The 21,753-nt window shown below is 41.1% G+C and overlaps 1 protein-coding gene across 3 annotated transcripts in view; it reads right to left on the bottom strand.

Annotated features, from left to right (window-relative positions):
• APBA2 (amyloid beta precursor protein binding family A member 2) overlaps window positions 1–21,753 on the bottom strand; it is a 220,182-nt gene that overhangs the window by 55,444 nt on the left and 142,985 nt on the right. For 2 of the 3 annotated variants that reach the window (XM_072148037.1, XM_072148036.1), the window contains 3 exons: window positions 11,139–11,284; window positions 8,633–8,668; window positions 5,401–5,487 (listed from right to left, as the gene is read on the bottom strand). In XM_072148037.1, coding sequence (XP_072004138.1) covers window positions 5,401–5,487; window positions 8,633–8,668; window positions 11,139–11,284 — 269 coding nt within the window. The remainder of the gene's footprint in view (window positions 1–5,400; window positions 5,488–8,632; window positions 8,669–11,138; window positions 11,285–21,753) is intronic. The other variant, XM_072148038.1, reaches the window with a different exon arrangement.

The following is a 21,753-nucleotide window of genomic DNA, read 5'->3' as shown; positions in this document are numbered from 1 at the left end:
CACCGGACGCGCCTTTCGGCACGTTGCCTTCATCTGGGTGTGAAATGCACTCACCTTTTTAGGCTGTTTTAAAGCCACAACCACTTAAATTTTTTCTCATAGCCTTAATCCACATGGCGGCCTCGGCTAACCCAAATCAATGGTTTTATGTTGCATCTCTAACAGTGGCTCGGGGCTAAAACTTTGCTCCAAACAAACTCCGATTTGGGCACTCCAGTTCGTGGAAAGATGTAGGCTTTTATTTATAAAATGCTTAAAATACATGTAATTAAAATATATAAAACATGAGATGCTGTCAGGTCCGCTGGAAGGGACACCGCGTCTGCTGGTCCTTCTACCCTCCATGCTGACAATGCTTGCGGTCCTCCCCGAGTTTCTGCACGTCTCCACGCTGGCTCCGCCCCCGATCCGCAGCGAGTTAATCCTGCTGCACGCACGGGGCAGCTGGCATCCAGGATGCGCGTGCTTTAGGGAAATCTTAGCTGTCTGTCTTCTGAATCAGCCTGGATTCCTGCTCCTATGGGATTCTGGGGGAGGCTGCATAAATTGGATCTGGACCTTCCACCTGTGCCAGTGTTTGTCCTTCTGGAACTTACAGCCTAGCTGGATTCCTGGTCTCCTGTAGCATTGTTTGCTTCATCCTGGTATTGTATTCACAAGGTAATGGTTACGCTCCCTTGTCTTGTGGTTTGACCTTGACGTACCCTCTGGTGTGACCCGGCGGTTTTGCTTACCTTTCTATGTTCGGTGTCTTTACATCTTTAGTTCTCTTTCCTCATGTCTGCTTTGGTTTCTTATGCTGTCTTGAACCCCGCTTGTTTCATCCTTGTTCGTCCTGTTTTTTCCCCCTGTCTGAATACTGTCTTAACTCCCACATTGCAGTTTTCTGTCTGTACCACCTCACTGCGGCTGACAGACCTTTTTTGGTTCCTCTCACCTCCCAGAGCCTTGCAGGGTAGATAGGAGGTTCCTGCGGCAGAGGCTCCCTACCTTCAAGGGGGTTTCTGCCTTGGTAGGGTCTAGTTGGTAGAACAGCGCAGGGTTAGTTCGCCCTCTGTTCTGTAAGCCTGCAGTCAGACTGTGTGGTAGTTTGGCGTACTGTATTCCAGACGTAAGTTTTCCTAACAGATGCGTTTCGAGTCCGGACCGGGCTCGTCATCAGTCAGTCAACAGTTATAAATAAAAGTCTATCCACAAAGAGTGCCCTAATTAGAGTATTTTTGGAGCAAAGTTTTAGCCCCAATCCATTGTTGGAGCTGAAGGAGCAGAAGTTATTTATTGCCAGGATACTAAAGATAATATACTACTACCCTGACAAGCAGGACAAGAAGGCATTTCTATTGGTTGCAGTGAAACAGACAACTCAAGAGTGTGGAGAGTGACTCTGTCCCATGACTACTTACTGGTAAATGGTATGCAGCTTTCAAATATATATTTCAGCATAAAGCAGGAAAACATTAAAGGCATTCTTTCACTGCCCTGGATAACAGATAGGTATTATTTTGTGAGCCTAAATCCTGATAGGTTCCCTTTAATTAACAAATTAGCATGTGTCACCAAATGTGAAAATCTCTAAAACTTCAATGGTAAATTTTGTCTAAATCGGGGCAAATTAGGGTATATAGTTGCTAATGCTGCATGAGCTAAAAGCACAGCCATATTGTTTATCTGACAAAGAATATCATCATAGAAAATAAAGTCTACATGTATGTATTTGTGCACAGTAGCCTACACAAAGGCTGAAGATTCATTATTGAAATGTGTTCCAGAGTTATCAGCAGTGTGTAGTAGCACTCACAAATATTTAGCATTTTCCATCTCTTTTACTTTAGCAGATTTATAAAACGGCTCATGAAAAGACAATCCCTGAGGCATTAACGTCACAGAAATGGAATTTCATAAAAAGGCTCTCCAACTAGGCTGAGCTTAACATCAATCTACAAAACAATTTCATGGGGTGACAAAAGTAAAAACAAACACCGCTATGAACCACGCAATGAATCCAATATGCCGTTGTGAGAGACAACATACGGAAATTTCTGAAGCCTTCTATCAGATAAATGAAATTGTGTGAATTTTCCTCCTTGCCAATGTCAAGATATATTCTTTGCCTGATGGTTCTGAAGAGCTTTATAAAAGTAGTGCTGCACATTCAGTATCTGCGCCCAGCTGGTATCTAAGGTCATATAGAAAGACATTCCAAAGATACTTTTTACACTAAGTAACTAGAAACTATTCCTATTTTATTTGTATCTGCAATCCATCCACACTCTAGAAAAATGCAAACGGAAGATTATATGTGGACCAGAAAAATATCACACAGGGATAAACAAGATCACAATCTGGACCTTTCCTGTGGATTAAACAACCTATGGACTGATGTTATTTCTCGTCACAAACTTTAGTAGCTTAAATCTATCTTCAAAATCAAGCATGGATAAACTTACTCATAGATCCAGAAACCATAACTGTGGTTATATTTGATATCCAATGACCCTTTTCTACTAAAATTAACTTTTAAAATCATGCTAATGTAGGTGAATTGTGGGGTGGTTCCCAGAGCCCCTCCGTGATGCAAATTCATAGGCTGTTACAGTGTGCAAGGAGCACTTCCCTCCTCCCACTGTATTCTGGTTTTCTGGGTGCAAAGAATATAACTTTGTTGCACCAACTGCCTCATTAACATATGGATTCAAATTAGAGTCTCGCAGAAACTGCAGATTGGACCAGAACAGTTAACAGTAAAATTAGAAATTTCAATACATTCTACCAGCATATTGTAATGTTTGGGGAGTTTCCTTTTTCAGTAGCCAGGCACATATGCCAGAAGAGAATGCTTTCAGCCAATGATTTTTTTCTGACAACATGATGAGATCTTGAAAATGCAGTGCACATACTGGGTTGCCTGTTTTTAATGCTCTTTTTATCTTTTTAACAGTAGTGTATAATACTGTATAGCAGACAAGGTAGAATATGGGCTCGAAGTGCAGAAAGTACTCTCCAAGTGTACTATATATTCTTGCCTATAAAAACCTCATCAAATTCTTTACATGTTCAATTCATTTATTATTTTTTTATACCAAAAGGACCCACAGAGCACTAACTGGCCCCTGCTCCGAACTAGAAAGTGCTGTCATTAAGACCTTATACCAATGTTTATCTAAATACATATTGGCCCTAATATATAATTGTGTTAGTGTTTTTGCACTAAAAAGATGGGCTTCGGAGCTTGTACATGTATATTTATAGAATGTTTGCGCCACTTTTATGTCATGGGTGCACCTTGTACAACAACTTTGAAAACTGTACACCTAAAGGGGCATGGTAGTGCTTAGCCGCCTCCACGCAATTGTCTTGCATTCTGTATAATGAAAGTGTACCAAAAATAAAAAGGTGCAACTGTGTCCACACTTTCCATAGTGGGGATTGTGCCAGATAATCGACAAACCTAAGAAAGTGATCACACAGCAGGGTGCAAAGTAGTCCTACAATATAGTCACAAACAACAAGAACAAGGAAACAATTGCACACTACACACCCAATAACATAAATAATTTTTATTAGTTTAAAGCGACACAAAAAAAAACATGGAAATGCATAGACAGAAACACTGGTGATACGTGTGGGGTACGGTGTTCTTGGACCTTAATATATTTACTGACTTTGTTCCCATCCAATTTTCTTATGATACTTAGGCACTGGGAGCCTTTGTTTTGTGATATACAACTGCATTGTATTGATATATTTGATGCACTTATCTTGTATGCATTGAAATATACTTGAGATATTACTATGTGTAGGGAACCCCTGTAGGGCAGAATCTTTTTTAATTGCACATATGCATTTAATGTGTTTGTGGTGTGGCTATTAACTAATAAAAATTATTTAAGTTATTGGATGTGTAAAGTGCAATTGTGTCCTTGTTCTTGTTGCTTATGGCAGATAATTGAACACTCTCCACCAGTATTGAATTATACAGAGCAATCTGCACAAAGGCAGATTACACCACTTTTTATATATCTAGGCCATAGGCTGCCAGTATAACGCTACCACCTACACAGTAATGTCAGAAATGTGTTTAAAGATTTTCAGATTTTGCTTTATCTAACAGCTACTTGTACTTTTCAAATATTTTCTTGTCAATGGGAAATTGAGGCCGGGACACGCAGCTATATTATTAGAGGTACCGAGTTTTGTAGGTAACTACATTACATTTATAGAGTCTAGGTAAGGAATCTGTTTTCAGGTTGACAGTTTTCATACTTGAGTCTACTACCGCAGTACAAGCAATAATTTATCTGAGCCGAGCCTGGCCTCCCCACTACTCAGTCAATGACAAATGTCACCTCCCTAAGTAACCTTATTTCTTTATTTGCCACGACAGAATGAAAAAAAGGAGCATTGTATTAACATAAACACTTCTGTCCTGCATGCTGATAAACAAATATCTGTTACATTACATTTGTATCATAAATGGAAGGAAAATGAATGAGACCCAGCAAGGCACAAGCAGCCGGAGGTTGAAGAGCTGCAATTAGGTTGATACATTGTGTAATAATTGACCCTTTTGCTATAATGTCAGCATACAGGAAAGACAAAAATAAAAATAAAAAACATTTCCATTACCATCACTGCTGGTTTAATAATAAGGAATGCTGCCAAATCTGTTTGATCTAGAAATGGTAGGGATTATGGGAGGAAACCACAAAGAAAACAAGAAGGCAAGAAATAGCCGTGAATTAAACAAAATATATATCTGGGACATGTATCATTCTTTCTACACCAGAATTCTAGAGTAATTTGCACCTGAAATCACATTTATTATCTGTTTTAGACCATTTTCATGCACCAATAAAGGGCATGGCCTAGGGAAAAGTGTGTTGGGCCTAGTCTGTGCACCAAAAGATTCAATGGGTGCACCTGAACATTTAGTCATAAACTAGGCCAACTAACAGCTGGTCTAAAGTACAAGCATCATTTATCTGGTGCAGAATAGGGCAGGGCAGTGTAAATCTCCATTGGTCTGTTCACCAACACCTTCATAAACCTCCCCCAGCTTCTTATATTAAAAATATCCTTTACATAACATGTCAGCTGGATTCAGGTTAGTTTCTCACCAATAAAGGACATTTTAAATGTTTGTACTAGACTATCTTCTTTAAATATACTTCACCACAGTTCTACAAGCCAAACATATTACCGCAAAGGTCCATGGGTACATGTTTTAAAGTCAAATAAATGTTTGAAGGGGGGAAAACAAGTATTCAAATGTAATATGAATGGCCCATAAGGTCTGCATTTTGATGGACCATGTTAGTCTGCAGACTCTCTCTACCTGCCATAGACAAATGCTCCATCTACAATTTTCAGAGCTCAGTCTTATCTCTGGTAAACTCTTACCTGTGTGTCAGCATTTAACACTTTGATCCTCTGCGTTGAAATAAAAAGATCCACTTCTGTTAACGTCTGGGAATCTCCTTCAGAGTTCTAGAATGAGAAGGGAAAGAAACGTAAATGCTATTTACTACAAATTGAAATATAAAAATGATGTCTCCTGATGTATTTTAGCGATGGTCTTGTAGAATATCATAAACCTTGTAGAAATTAGATGGTACAGATTTTCAGTATCATTCCTAATAGAATGGGAGTCTAAATAGGGTTTAAGAGTAATTGTTAATCCTGTAGGTAAGTTATATTTTAATTTCTGTACCATTTAATTTTTGCTGATCAATGTGGTTTTGACCACAATTATTCAGAAAATCTCATCATATTTATCAGTTCTGAATTACAGAGAGAACTGATGTGATTGTTGCCTCAAATCAGTAGCCAAGACAGTCATGTTCTGTATTACTGGCATCATGGCTCTCATCACTAGAATACTAATGCTAATAAGATGTCATGTGACCATCGTGGCTGCTAATTGGCTGAAGCCAAGAAAACCCAGGAGGACAGCAAGAGTGATAGGACTGGATTGCAGGGCAAGCAAAGGGTCACTTCTGATTATTTGTGCTTTACAATTAAAGTTATTTTGTTTAGAAGTTGACCTATAAGTCTATAATATAAATCCAATACACTGGGGCAGATTTATCAAGCTGTCTAAAAGTCAGAATATTTCTAGTTGCCCATGGCAACTAGTCACAGTTCCCCTTTAAAATATTCATGAGCACTGGTAAAATGAAAGCTGAGCTGTGATTGGTTGCCATGGGCAACTATAAATATTCTGACTTTTAGACAGCTTGATAAATCTTCCCCACTGTGTTTTACAACATCACTACATATATATGGATATTTAGAATACATATCAGTAACCAAAAAAGAAGAGCTATTTTCGAAACCATTATCAAAATTCATACAATATTTCAGTTGACTCAAAATAAACAAAAATACTTCTGGCCTCCGGTAAAAATTATTTAGAGAAAGCCCTGTTATCCAGCATATTGTTATCAAGAGAAAAGATCTGCCTTGGCACAATTTCCATAATTATCATATCTTCTCATGATAAATGCCATGAGGCATAAAAACAAAGTCGCAGAGGAGATTTTTGGAACTGTTTTCAAGTAAATTACATCTCATCAGTCAAGGCACTTATCATTACGTACTATGAATGAATGAGTCCAAGTATATATGAACTATAGAGGAGAGGCTGCACAATGGTAAGAATTTCTGAGCATGGTGTAAATTGAAGGCTATGGGATTGATAGGAGATTTTAGGTTATTATTGTGAAGAGCTCTCATATGTTTCCATAACAATGCACATTATTACAGTTTCTGGGAAGTAGTAAGAGGTAAGAATGTAGTGTACATACTGCATAATAATAGATTATAACAATAGGTTTCTTATAAATGAAAAATATTCAAGACTGTTGTGCTAGACAAGTGTTACTGAATATATCATCCAACCATTGTGTTGTTTAGATGGAATAGATTACTACAAAAATATAGAACAATGGAGGCAACATATCAGATGAGGATGTTGCACCTTATTTGATCACAATATCAAGAAGGTTTCACAGAACCCCAATTTTACATTACAGGTGCACTGCAGGGATCCCACAAAGCACTTTCATGCACCACCTGAGGAGTGGAGTAAAAGAGATGGTGCACTATGCAGCTATTTTAGGTATATATAGTGTATACTGAGTTAAAATGATGGCCATCTATGAAAGATGTGAAAGGTTTGGCATAATATACAACACAGTGAGGGCATCAAACATGCCTGGTCTTCAATCTCGCTCGAGTGCTAACTGCAGCACCCGTGTATCCTAAAAGGTGGGAACTGCATGTATGGAAAAGTGTGGGAAAAGAAGAAGTCCTCTTCCTCACAGAGTGGTACTGCCTGGACTATGTAGAGAAGAGTGTTCACCCTACAGGACAGAAGAGGAGGGAGGGCTTCTGCCTCTGGTTCATGCATCAGTCATACTAAAGGGGGACAGATATTCAGGCTAAAGAAAGGCTAAAGAAAATACCCGAACCAAGGGCAGACAAGGATTACTTTGGCCAACTCTTTGCCCCAAGTTAGGAAGGTTAGCTTGAGACTCATCGTGTTGATAGAGTGTAAATATGCTATAGCCTAGTACCTATGTGAGAGTGAACTAATACTCATGCTCCACCTATGTTTGGTGCACCTGAAGACGCAAATGTATTGAATAGGGAGAGGGGAGGAAGCGTTTCCCAGACCCTCCTGTAGAGGCTTATCTCCCATGACAACACAGGCCTGGGCATCTTAACTTTGGATATGCCCACTACTTACCCCATAAAGCTTTTTACCTCCTTTTTGACTTACAATGTAACAGTCGGAAAAAAGTTAATCCAGAGTGTTTTTGCCAGAGTGAGTAGATTCAATCTTAAAGGGCTATTCCGGGAATAAGCATAATTCATATGCAAATAGGTTATTAAAATATAAGCTAATATGTTACTAGTTTTTAAAATTAAAAAAATTAAAAAGCAGAAAAATTTGTGGTCATACACTACAATGAAGAATTAAAATGCTACTGGCCCTTTAACCAGTCCTGTGACTTGGTCCCTGTGGAGGAGACACAGGACAGAAGATGGCCGCTGGTCACATGTCCACATCACCTGGGCAGGTCATCCAGTATGGCCAGTGTTGTGGTGAGACACCATCTCAGTGAGGTAATGTGCAGTGATGGCAGTTACATAAGAGCATAGCATAAGAGGAAGGAGGAGTTACCAAGAACTAAAGAATCATGGGACTTGTAGTTGTAGTTGATGGTCATCTTGGAGATAACCCCGCCATACTGTATATGTGTTAACATTTTCAGGTCAGGCTTTTTGTACTACTAGTGTACATGTAATATCTGGGATTCCCATGGATATTATCACAATAGACAATAGAAATCCCCATTCCCAATAATGCAATGAAATTGAATTGAAATGCAATTTTTGGTCACGTGGCAAATCTTTTGAATTCTATGGATTAAGTGGGATCTTACCCATATGATATCACGCAAATCATCAAACAGATTGGTTATGCCATCTGCTTTAATGATCAGTAGCTTATATGATCGATCCAACTATAATCCATTTTAGTCCTTCACAAACTAATTTTTATGGTGATGCAATGAAAAAAGACAATGAAATGGATGCCATTAGAAATAGGAAACATTCCACACACCGCTTTTTTCTTGATTTTAGCAGCCTTCTGCATCCTCTGAGTAGATGACAGCGCGTGACACAGAGCATAAGGGAGTGTGAACACAGAGAGAAAAACAGAGAAAAGATTAATCTATTAGTGTTCAATGCTGAGATTATGACAAGGAAACCCACACACCGAGCAGCTGTTATGTTGCCATAAACGTGTTAGTACCACTATCGTGCCACTCCACATCCTTTATATGGCATATAACACGTTTAATGTGAGCATAATGATATCACATGTTGCATCAAGTCACGAGCACAGAAATATAACAGCTGATTTGGAGTCATATTTCTGCAAATGGAAGAAGCACAATTACTAAGAAGGAATGGAAATCTCATTAACTCTACTAGTACTAATGTCCTTTCATAGGGGTCACTACCACATTGTGCCGCATTGGCCAATCTATGCTGACTTTCATTAAAGAAAACCACTCCAGATATGTCTTTGTAGATATTCCCCACAAGGTAATGCTAACTGGTGTGAAAGTGTATATGCACACAACCATTTATAAGGTTCCCAAAATAATAATAAAATAAAGGCCACAAGGCCTACCTGTATTCCCCTCTTCATCCTTATGTATCCACCAATTGAATACAAGGTCAGGTATCATAATAGCATGTAGAAAAGTACATGTGTGTATGTGTGTATATGAGTATCATATATGTATATGTATATATGAGTATTTACTGCATGAAGCCCCATGCACATGACATGGGGGCTGGTGATACAGCTGCACAATTTACGGCTGCACCTCGGTCCCCATAGAAGTCTCTGTAACCCAATCACATGGTGTATCACCACACAGTGACAGAGCTGGGTGGCTGTGTCACAAAGTTTAGGACATGTCCTATATTCTTACATTTAAACGGCACTGCCGAAAGGCTTTCAGTAGATGCAGAAGGGGTGAGAGCACTCATCACACTTCCCTCTAGCACTCGGCTACATGCTTGCCCATGCTATGGCCCAGTAGAGCATACATTTGTGTGCATGAGGCTTCATAGTGTGAGAGTCATATGTATTAGACTTGACATCAATGTTTGGATTGACTGCTATTAAATCTACTAAAAAAAGATCAGAACCCTGCTATTTATTTCTGCATCTATTGATGCAATATGTTAATGTATTTTATTAATGCTCGAAAAAGAAGCACTCCAAAATATTATATAAGGGGAAAAGGTGGCCCTTTTATTCCATAACTGGCTACGTTTTGGTTCTATGCTGCTTTCTCCTACCATTATTTTTGGAGGGGTCCTTAGCTCAGGCTCATTTAGATTGCACGCACATGATGTATCTGTAGATAATTTAATGGAATTGCTGGAACGTTCACAATATATAAGATTTTTGTTCTAGATTTTTTATGCACCAAACAAAAAAATGAATCTTTTCTGATTTGCTTCATGTAAAATACTGCTGTAATTCATTGTAGAGTTAAGGAGATGGGACAGGAAGGGGAAAATAAAATAGCTGGTAAAAAAAACAAAAACAGTAGCTTTACATGAAAAATCTTTGTTCTAGGAGTTTAGAGGGGGCTATATATCAATTTATAGGAAAATTGTGCCAACATCAGTTCGGTTCAGATTCAGCCCAGAACCAAATCTTCTGAAAAATTCTGCCAAGCTTCTACAGATTGATTCTTTGATGATTTCTTTTATATATGTATTTATGCTTAAAACCTATATTTCAAGAACCATAAATATTGGGGGAGGGGGGGGGGGTTAGTGACCCAGTCAAAAGTTTACTATGGGGCCCATCCTGTTTTAGTTATAACTCTACTCCAATACATTTGTTTAATTTGAGACATATGACCCATGAACCTGTCCGTGAGAGCCACAGATATGTCTGAGAATCCACACCCCCTTTGCAAGTTAGCCATTAAAAATTGGTCTTATATAAAATGTGACAAAATTTGGCAACTGCTTTTACACCAAGGTTGCTTTTTCACCGTGCTTAGAAACAAAACCTCAAAGTTGTTATTTGGTAACAATAAATGTTCCTCTTAAAAGTCATAAAAATTATTTTTAGAATAATCTTGAACACTTAGTATATGATCATTTTATGGACACAACCTCCATGGCTTGTGGAAAAAAGCAGTTCTAGTTCATATTCCTGGGAGGGTTTCTAAAGATAGCCATTCTATTCTTTGGTGACTACGGAAAGTATGAATATGTGGTTTTCAACAATTGCAAATAAAATTAAAAGGGGAGGAAATACAAAGAATGAGTTAGGATGATGAGGGCCAGGGTTACAAACCATATGTAAATATATTATATTATTAATTTTATCCGATTTCTATAACAAAGGTAATAATTATACAATTGTCCAGAAAAAATAAACTGACAAACCCTGGATGCCTCTCAGCTACAATGTGAATAATGTGCATTTTTTAAACAATAATGTGAATAATAAATGATAACACTGTAAATTCGGTTATTCAAATGAAAAGGTTTTACAAAGCCTCCACATACGTCAATAAACCCCTCACCTTCACACGGCTTACAGCTTCTTGGGCTTGCATCATTCTGATATTTTTCGATGGATTGCGTTCTGATAAAAGCTGTGTGGAGCCCAAGAAATTGGCTGCAAAGATGATTCCATCAATAAGATCTTCTGGCTCACAAGGCCCGGGCACTGGAAAGAGAGATAGTGTTGGTTAAAAGAATGTTAAATGCTAAAAATAATAAAATTGTAGTATAGAATAAATAATATTCAAGAAAAATTCATGTGGTTCATAGTTTTTACATCTTATGTTTGTAGGTTTAGAAAATCATTATTAATTATTTATACTATAATATTGGCACATTATTCTTTTTTTTTTTTAAATTAAAATGCAACAAAAGGTTGTGGCAGCCAAGCGGCATCCACTACACAGTATACCGGGCTGTCTGCTTACAATTGAATACAATGGGTAGGCATATAACACCTACACTCACCGGCCACTTTATTAGGTACACCATGCTAGTAACGGGTTGGATCCCCTTTTGCCTTCAGAACTGCCTCAATTCTTCGTGGCATAGATTCAACAAGGTGCTGGAAGCATTCCTCAGAGATTTTGGTCCATATTGACATGATGGCATCACACAGTTGCCATAGATTTGTCGGCTGCACATCCATGATGCGAATCTCCCATTCCACCACATCCCAAAGATGCTCTATTGGATTGAGATCTGGTGACTGTGGAGGCCATTTGAGTACAGTGAACTCATTGTCATGTTCAAGAAACCAGTCTGAGATTATTCCAGCTTTATGACATGGCGCATTATCCTGATGAAAGTAGCCATCAAATGTTGGGTACATTGTGGTCATAAAGGGATGGACATGGTCAGCAACAATACTCAGGTAGGCTGTGGCGTTGCAACGATGCTCAATTGGTACCAAGGGGCCCAAAGAGTGCCAAGAAAATATTCCCACACCATGACACCACCACCACCAGCCTGAACCGTTGATACAAGGCAGGATGTATCCATGCTTTCATGTTGTTGACGCCAAATTCTGACCCTACTATCCGAATGTCGCAGCAGAAATCGAGACTCATCAGACCAGGCAACGTTTTTCCAATCTTCTACTGACCAATTTCGATGAGCTTGTGCAAATTGTAGCCTCAGTTTCCTGTTCTTAGCAGAAAGGAGTGGCACCCGGTGTGGTCTTCTGCTGCTGTAGCCCATCTGCCTCAAAGTTCGACGTACTGTGCATTCAGAGATGCTCTTCCGCCTACCTTGGTTGTAACAGGTGGCAATTTGAGTCACTGTTGCCTTTCTATCAGCTTGAACCAGTCTGCCCATTCTCCTCTGACCTCTGGCATCAACAAGCCATTTCCGCCCACAGAACTGCCGCTCACTGGATGTTTTTTCTTTTTCAGACCATTCTCTGTAAACCCTAGAGATGGTTGTGTGTGAAAATCCCAGTAGATCAGCAGTTTCTGAAATACTCAGACGAGCCCTTCTGGCACCAACAACCGTGCCACGTTCAAAGGCACTCAAATCACCTTTCTTCCCCATACTGATGCTCGGTTTGAACTGCAGGAGATTGTCTTGACCATGTCTACATGCCTAAATGCACTGAGTTGCCGCCTAATAAAGTGGCCGGTGAGTGTATATGCCTGCTCCACTAGGCTTTTACACCCCTCATATTACTTTGGGTGTGACAGGAAGCAGGGAAGAAGGGGCATGAACACCATAGCCTGCCATACTTACTATAGTCTCTACCAGATATAACTATAATCTATGTGTCACGAGTGCTCCCGCGACTCACGTCTCGCGTCTCGGGCTCACCTGTGCCCCTCTCCGTGCTCCAGCGGTCCCGCATCTCCACTCACCTATCCTCATTTCTGTTCCGGCTTTGGGGGTCATGCGCGCACTTCCCTGCCTCCTAGGGTGCGCACGTGCCGCCCCTCTAAGATTTAAAGGGCCAGCACACCATTGATTGTTGCTGGCCATTCCCGAAATCCCTGATACGCCAGCCTCTTCCTGCACACTCTACCGGATCTTTGTGCCTCATAGCCATTGAAACCTACCTATGCCCTGTTGCAGATCACATTGGTATCTACTAAGGGTTTGGAGCCTCTAAGTAGATATGGACTGTGGTGTACCAGCGTGGGGAGGGGGAGGAGGGAGGGAGTTAAGAATAGTGTGTAGAACCCCAGTCTTTATAAATTCTCCCCAATGTGCGGAAAATCCAGCCATGTTAGACTATTTGGGTTGTTGAGTGTTGGGCAACACCTACTATAAAGGTAGGCCATCAATTTTCAACAACTTCAATAACTTGTGCTGCAATCACAATTCTAGATCTTCATTTAAACTGTTATTCACAAATTTGAGGGATATGCCATAAAGGTGACAACTGAATAGGGCCACTGACTCTATCCTGGCTGCCACAGCAGCCGTTTGAATGTGGATGTGCAACCTTGGCTTACTTCTAATCAATATGGACAAAATTACCAATATAAAAGGGGTTATCTAACTCATCAATCAAAGCCCTGCGTAGGGTTCTCTTACAGAGGCCAGTCAGTCATGATCTTTTTCTGCTCACTCCGCAGCACAAAAATTATTTAAAATATGATCCACTTTAACCCCCATCTATGCTATATATAGGTTTTTATGTTTTTCTGTATTGAAAAAATGTATTTTAAGATCCTCAGTCAAAACGTAATTTCAAATCGTCCTTGCGCACCAAATGATTATTGTTAATTTAAGTCTGAAAGGTCACTTGTTCCACACAAGACACATATGCTTGAGTGAAGCCACAAAGCCGAAAACAGCATGCACCCTCTGCATCCAGAATCCTTCAGATGAGAGGCCTCAATTTTCTACTGAATCATTTTCTCCCTTGCAAGCTGTGTGTGTAATGCAAAAAAAGGTTTACGTGTTTTATTACTAGATGACTGAAATGTCAGACTACAAAGTGGTCTAAAAGAGTCAGTTTACAGTGATTACATATTCCTGGTGAGTATCTGGTCTGCTTGGCATCTGTACAGTTACCTCGCAGATCTTGCTTGTAGTGTACATTTGATTATAGTGCTGTATCATTTCCTTCTCCTGTCTGTTTCTGTAACTGCTGAACTTATGAAACGAGAACATTACAATGCAGCCTGCTATACTTTTTATTCTATCAATGAAGAGTTATAAACAGAACTGTAAATCAAATACTAATTTGATTGGCCCCCGATGTCCTTTTTCTGCTTTAGTTTTTTTTACTCACCACTTTACAAAAGCCATAACTTATTTATTATTCCATGCATACAGCTGTATGAGGACTTGTTTTTTGCTAAATAAATTGTACTTCATGGTATCAGTTTTTTTTTATACCTTTTTACTGATAATTTATTCAAACAATAACATACAAACATATTCACACCAAAAACCAATCCTCCCCCCACCCCTTCCCTGTTTTCATAATCAGTTACAATTTGGTGGCGCATTTGGTGGTGCATTTGGTAGATGAGGGTAATGAGCAATTTTGGATAACAATTAATTTCACATTTAGAACTAGTACACCCATCCATCTAACAATCTCTATACGTAATGCCACCAAACGTTCTACTTTCCCTGTTGGTAACCTCCCTCCAACTATAGACAAGTCCCCTTACAAGGCTGGGGACACCTTCATAGCAAGGGTACAGTTCAGAACAGCTGCCCAGAATTTATGCATTTTGATACAGCACCATGCCAAATGAATCATGCCCATATCCTGCATCCCACATTTAGGGCATTCTGAGGAGGCAGAGTAACCGATACTAAGAAGAAAGTGTTTGGAAAGGATATATCCTACATTGCATGACACGTTATCCACCCTCTCAAAATAATAGCCCAAGCCACTTCATCTTTCTCATAATCCCATTTAAGAATCAAGTTATACCTTAGACTTTGTGAAAAAAATGGGGAACAATATTTTATATAATTTAGAGATAATACTATTGGCTTGAAATAATAAAAGACTGTCCAGCTAAAATAAGGAAATATAGTAAGGAAAATAGAAAATCTTAGATGGACCATCAAATTTTTATAAAATGTGTTGGGGGTGCCTGGAAAGATTTTATTAGCTATAAATAGTTGGATGCTAAGCTGATTTAAAGATGCCTTTGTCAGCATTTTCAATCATTTCAATAGTTTATACCAAAATTACTTTCCTGGTGACAGGTTCACTTGGAAAAGAAAAATGGAAAAAGAGCATCAAAGACAGGGGGTTAATAAAGGTGGTTTATACAGACCTCTTTATTTTTACATATAAAACCCCTTAAGGACCCAGTTAATTTTCACCTTAATTTTTCAAATTTGCCATGTGCCACTATATGCAATTATAATTTTAGAACACTTTAACGTACCAAAGTGATTTTCATATTGTTTTTTGTCACATTTTGTACTTTACCCTAGTGGTATATTTTGTTTACATTTTTTTTTGCATTTATTTATAAAAATGTAAAATTTGGTGAAAATGTTGAAAAGTTAACTATGTTGATAAACCATGAACCATGTTATGTTAATTTTTTATGTTATTTTATTTTACTCGGATGAAAGGAGGCTTTTTTTCCGATTTACAAGCAAATTTTAGATGCAATTATTTTAGAGGCCTTTTTATATTTTAAGGTGTTTTAAACATTCCCTACATTTTTAAATTGCACCCATAAAACTATTCAAAACAGTTTGTTTTAAGCTTGTTAACCATTTAAGCATCAAACATAAAATAAAAAAATTTTGACAATAAAATGTTTATTTAGCACCAAAATTTTTATTTTTATTATTTTTTACTGGTTCAGAAATAATTTTATTTAATTGCATGCAGCGATACATTATATGTGCGGTTTGTGTGGTGATTTTCATTTTTTTCTTATATGTGGGAGTTTTATAAATATATGGCATTTAAGGGACCCTTATCATTTTTTTATTCTTTTATTTGTAAATAAAAATGTCACTTATTTTTTTTTACATTGTTTTTACTGTCCCACTCTGGGACTTGAACAAGCAATCATGTGGTCGCTTGTTAAAACAAATACACTGCGATACAGAGGTATGGCAATGTATTCGAGAGGCTGAGGAAAACAGGATCTTTAATTCAGCAGCTGAAAACAGTCCGTGGGTTCTTCATTGGACCCCGGGGCTACCATGGAGACTAACGGCACCCCCCCAAACTTTGCGCACGGGGTAGGTTAATTAAGGTGGGGGCAGGTGAGGAAGCTCTATAGATACTGTACAGCATGGATAACATGTTGTTTAAATTCTATGGGTCAGTACCATTAAGGTGATATCTAGAGATGAGCGAACATACTCGTCCGAGCTTGATGCTCGTTCGAGCATTAGCGTACTCGATACTGCTCGTTGCTCGGACGAATACTTCGCCCGCTCGAGAAAATGGCATCTCCCGCCGTTGTGATTTTTGGCGGCCAGAAACAGAGCCAATCACAAGCCAGGAGACTCTGCACTCCACCCAGCATGACGTGGTACCCTTACACGTCGATAGCAGTGGTTGGCTGGCCTGATCAGGTGACCCTGGAATAGACTAGCCCCTGCCCCGCTGCTCGGATCATTCTCTGTCTGAATGCCGCTAGGGAGAGAGCTGCTGCTGGTCAGGGAAAGCGTTAGGGTGTTCTATTAGAATAGTGTTAAGCAGGAGTGATTCTACAAGAACCCAACAGTCCTTCTTAGGGCTACAATAACGTTATATTTTACTTTTTTTTTGTTTGCTTGTGGCTGGGCTTGCTGGCATTAGTAGTGCAGTTGTACCATATTGTGAGTAATTTGCAGGGAGACTTGCTACCGTTGTGTTTAGCTCTTAGTGACACACATATCCACCTTAAACACCGAAGTGGGACAATTTATTAGGGGTTTGATTTGAATTAGGCACAGTCTTCTGATTTATTTTTTTTTATGTTTATTTCTTTTTATAACTCAAAGTCATCAGGCACAGCACAAAATCCAGTTGTGTGCTGTCAGTGTAGGTTAGAAACTAGCCATAGCAATAGGATAGCATCGTTTTGTTTAAAAAAAAAAATTTAAAGTTTAAATTAAATGTTTAACCCGAGGGCTAGGGGTAGAGAACGAGGGCGTGGACGTGGGCGTCCAACTACTGCAGGGGTCAGAGGCCGTGGTCCTGGGCGGGGTGAGACACCACCTGCTGATGAGGGAGCAGGGGAACGCCGCAGAGCTACACTCCCTAGGTTCATCATGTCTCAAGGGACTCGTGGTAGAGCACTGTTGAGGCCAGAACAGTGCGAAGAGGTGATGTCGTGGATTGCGGACAATGCTACTAGCCATTTGTCCACCAGTCAGTCTTCCACGCAGTCCACCCATGTCACCGAAATCAGCACTCCTCCAGCTCCTCCAACTCATTGTCCTTCCCCCCAATCTGCCCCTTCCCAGCAAAATTTGGCATTTGAACCGGCATACTCTGAGGAACTGTTTTCTGGACCCTTCCCACAAACCACAAGTCACAAACCACTTGTCCGGTTGCTGCTGAGCTATTTTCCGATGCCCAGGTTTCCCACCGGTCGCAGTCTGTGGGTGATGATGACATTATTGACGTAGTGGAAGAAGTGTGTAAAGAGGTGTTGGACGATGAGGAGACACAGTTGTCAGACAGTGGTGAAGTTGTTGTCAGGGCAGGAAGTCCGAGGGGGGAGCAGACTGAGGGATCGGAGGATGATGAGGTGACAGACCCAAGCTGGGTTTATAGGCCGGGTGAACACAGTGCTTCTGAGACGGAGGCGAGTCCTATAGCAGAACAGGTTGGAAGAGGCAGTGGTGGGGCCAGACGGAGAGGCAGGGCCAGAGCAGGTGCATCAGCGCCAAATGTTTCCCGTAGTGAAGCTCCCGTGGCGAGGGCTAGATTTTCAGAAGTCTGGAGGTTCTTTAAAGAAACACCGGATGACCGACGGACTGTGGTGTGCAACCTGTGCCAAACCAGGATCAGCAGGGGTTCCACCACTGCTAGCTTAACTACCACCAGTATGCGCAGGCATATGAATGCTAAACACCCCACTCAATGGCACCAAGCCCGTTCACCTCCGGCCGGGCACACCACTGCTCCTTCCACTGTGTCATCTGCTAGTCAGCCCCCTGCCCAGGACCCCGGCCCAAACACCTCCCGTGCGAAAACCCCATCTTTGCCTCCACGATCCTCCACAGCATCCACCAGCGTTCAGCTCTCCATACCCCAGACGCTGGAGCGCAAAAGGAAGTATAGTGCAACCCACCCACACGCCCAAGCCCTCAACGTCCACATCTCCAAACTGCTTAGCCTGGAGATGCTGCCCTATAGGCTGGTAGAGACCGAGGCCTTTCGAAACCTCATGGCGGCGGCCGCCCCTCGGTATTCGGTCCCCAGCCGCCACTACTTTTCCCGATGTGCCGTCCCAGCCCTGCACAAGCACGTGTCAGAGAACATCATCCGTGCCCTGACCAATGCCGTTTCTGACAAGGTCCACCTGACCACGGACACGTGGACAAGTGCTGCTGGGCAGGGCCACTATATATCGCTGACGGCACATTGGGTTAACTTGGTGGAGGCTGGGACCGAGTCTGACCCTGGGGCTGGTCATATACTGCCGACGCCGAGGATTGCGGGGCCTACCTCGGGTTAGGTCTCAAAGGCCTACTATGCCGCCTCCTCCTCCCACCCCTCCTCCACCTCCTCCTCCGAATTACCATCCGTTGGCATGGCTCCATCAGTCGGTAGCTCTAGGCACAGCAGCAGTGCTATCGCTAAGCGACAGCAGGCGGTGCTCAAACTGCTGAGCCTAGGCGATAAAAGGCACACCGCCCAAGAGCTATTACAGGGCATCACGCCGCAGACTGATCTGTGGCTGGCACCGCTGAACCTGAAGCCAGGCATGGTTGTGTGTGACAACGGCCGTAACCTGGTGGCGGCTCTGCAACTCGGCAGACTGACACATGTGCCATGCCTGGCCCATGTGTTAAATCTGATAGTTCAGCGTTTCCTCAAGACATACCCCAATCTGTCTGATTTGCTCACGAAGGTGCGCCGCATCTGTGCGCATTTCAGGAAGTCCAGCACAGATGCTGCCACTCTCAGGGCAGCGCAGCGCCGCCTCCAACTGCCCGCTCAACGACTGTTGTGCGACGTGCCCACGAGGTGGAATTCAACTCATTAATTTTTCTGGAGGGCCACCTACCCGTTCCTCTGTTTTAAACAATTTTTGGGAGTGCCACATACAGGCACTCAATCTATTTAATTTTTCTGGAGGACCACCTACCTGCTCCTCTGGTTTGAAAACTTTTTTGGACTGCCACATACAGGCACTATCCAAATTAAATTGTCTCCATAGCAGCCTCCACACGTCGTCTTTTTAGCTGCCTCCACACAGCGTCCACCAATGTCTCCATGCGCAACTTTCAACTCTCTATAACCCAGACGCTGGAGCACGAGAGGATATGCAGCACATCATCCCCTTATCAAACGAGCTGTGTCAGGCAGAATTTTCAGATGTTTCACCAGATACACCAGATACATCTGTCGCCGCCATGCTGGAGACCTGAAGTTGCAATCATAGCAGCGCAATATGAACGCCCCATACTGTCGCTCTTAATCATGGAAGTCGTCTCCATGGCTGCCTCCACATGTCGTCCCCTTATCAAAAGAGCTGTGTCAGGCTCATTTTTCGGGTGTTTCACCAGATACGTTATGGAACTTGGTCACTATGTCGCCACCATTCTGTGTTATCGACTAAATATACCGTCAACCTTTTGTTCACATAGGAAATCATTTCAGCGCTTCTTGCTCACCTCCTTTGGTTCCTCTCTGCCACCCATTGGTTTGAAGCCTGAGTCCATTTAGGGTATGTCGCCATGACACTCTCTAGCCTGCCGCTGCTGCAGCTGCCTCTGCATGCCGTCCCCTATAGTGCCAGGGTCAATTATTGGATGTTTTAGATGCTATCGAGCCTCATTCGGTCACTCTGTCATGGCCATGCTGTTGCCCATAATTTTGGCATAATGGTACGATTAAGCAGCCTCAGAGGCATCCATGTATGCTGCCCCTGCTGTTTCCTGTCCATTTCCGTGGTGTTTCCATCCTTTTCTGAGGTTCCCAGGTGTTTGGCCAAGCTTCCCTGTGCAGAGCCTTGGTCCCCTTGAAAAATGCTCGAGTCTCCCATTGACTTTAATGGGGCTCGTTATTCGAGACGAGCACTCGAGCATCTGGAAAAGTTCGTCTCGAATAACGAGTACCCGAGCATTTTAGTGCTCGCTCATCTCTAGTGATATCCCATTTATATTGTTTTTTATGTGTGATGATTTTGCATAATAAAAATGCATTTTGGAAAGAAAAAACACTTATTTTCGCATCGCCATCTTCTATTAGACATAGAATTTTTATTTTTTGTTTATTGAGATGTATTGAATAAGTACTTTTAATTGGAATCACTGGGGGGGGGGGATTTATCATTGGGTTTGTTTGTCTATGTTTGGCGTTGTATTTCGCAGTTGTGGTACAAATGCTGTTTTGCCACTTTCCATTGGGCCAAATAAACATAGGACAGTGCAAAGTCACTTTGACATAGACCAGTGATGCCAAACCTTCTAGAGACCAAGTGCCCAAACTACAACCAAAATCCACTTATTTACCGTAAAGTGCCAACATGGCATTTTAAGCAGTGACTTATTGCTACCTATTCTTCCACATCTTTCAATCGTATGAACCCCGGAGGCCACGAAAACAGTTGAAAGAAGGAGGGCAAATTGAGACTCGTAGCTTCTCTCCAAGGACTCTCTGTAGAAGAATGGTGGGTCCAGCAGTTTTGTCAACACCTTCTTGCTTTTCCTGCAGTTCCAAACAACTAATGAAATGTTGCTTTAAAGAAGTGCTGAGAGCAGTATCTCTTAAGTTGTCTGGGAGTGCAGGTGGATTTGGTCCTATTTGGTGAATTCTGTCCTGGGGTGATGGTCTGAGTGCCCACAGAAATGGCTCTGAGTGTCACCCCTGGCACCCGTGCCATAGGTTCGCCACCACTAACATAGACCCTGCTTGCTCCAAATTCATAATTTGCATATACTAGTTTTCACAATAATGAACTGAATTCATAATTTGTGATTTGGCGAAATTACTCCAGTCACCCCTTAGCTTAGAAATAGGACAAAAACCACTATCAAGTTTATCATGAGATCAAGGTATATGTGCGCCAAAAAAAAGAACATTTTGAGACAAAAAAAAAGAAATCCAGTTTACAGCACTGGACACTCCTCCCCATGTGTTTAAATCCCATGTAGGCAATAATGTAAGCAATGATGACCTTTTTGGGATAGCTTAAGGCAATTAAGGAAAAGCTACATGTGCTTACCTTTTGATCAGCATTTTATCTAAAATTCATTCACAGCTGGTTGAAGAATGAAATACATTTTAAGGGTAATATATAGATTTATGTATATTTTGGTACATAACTTAAAATCATGAATATGATTTTTGTCTTGATAAAATGTAATATGTATAACTACAGCATAAACTATGGAGTGTGCACCAAGCATAAAACATAAGTACATAAAATAAAAATAGAATGCATTACTTTTTAATAGAAAAGTTATGTAGAAAAAGCAGAAGCCCTGAAAATAACAGATTGCTTTAAAAAATGGACGAGGATACTGCAGTCTTCGGGT

This window comes from Engystomops pustulosus, chromosome 4, assembly GCF_040894005.1.
Source record: "Engystomops pustulosus chromosome 4, aEngPut4.maternal, whole genome shotgun sequence".
Lineage (NCBI taxonomy): Eukaryota > Metazoa > Chordata > Amphibia > Anura > Leptodactylidae > Engystomops > Engystomops pustulosus.
The sequence above is the reverse complement of the archived record's forward strand: the minus strand, read 5'-3'. Positions and strand labels throughout refer to the sequence as shown.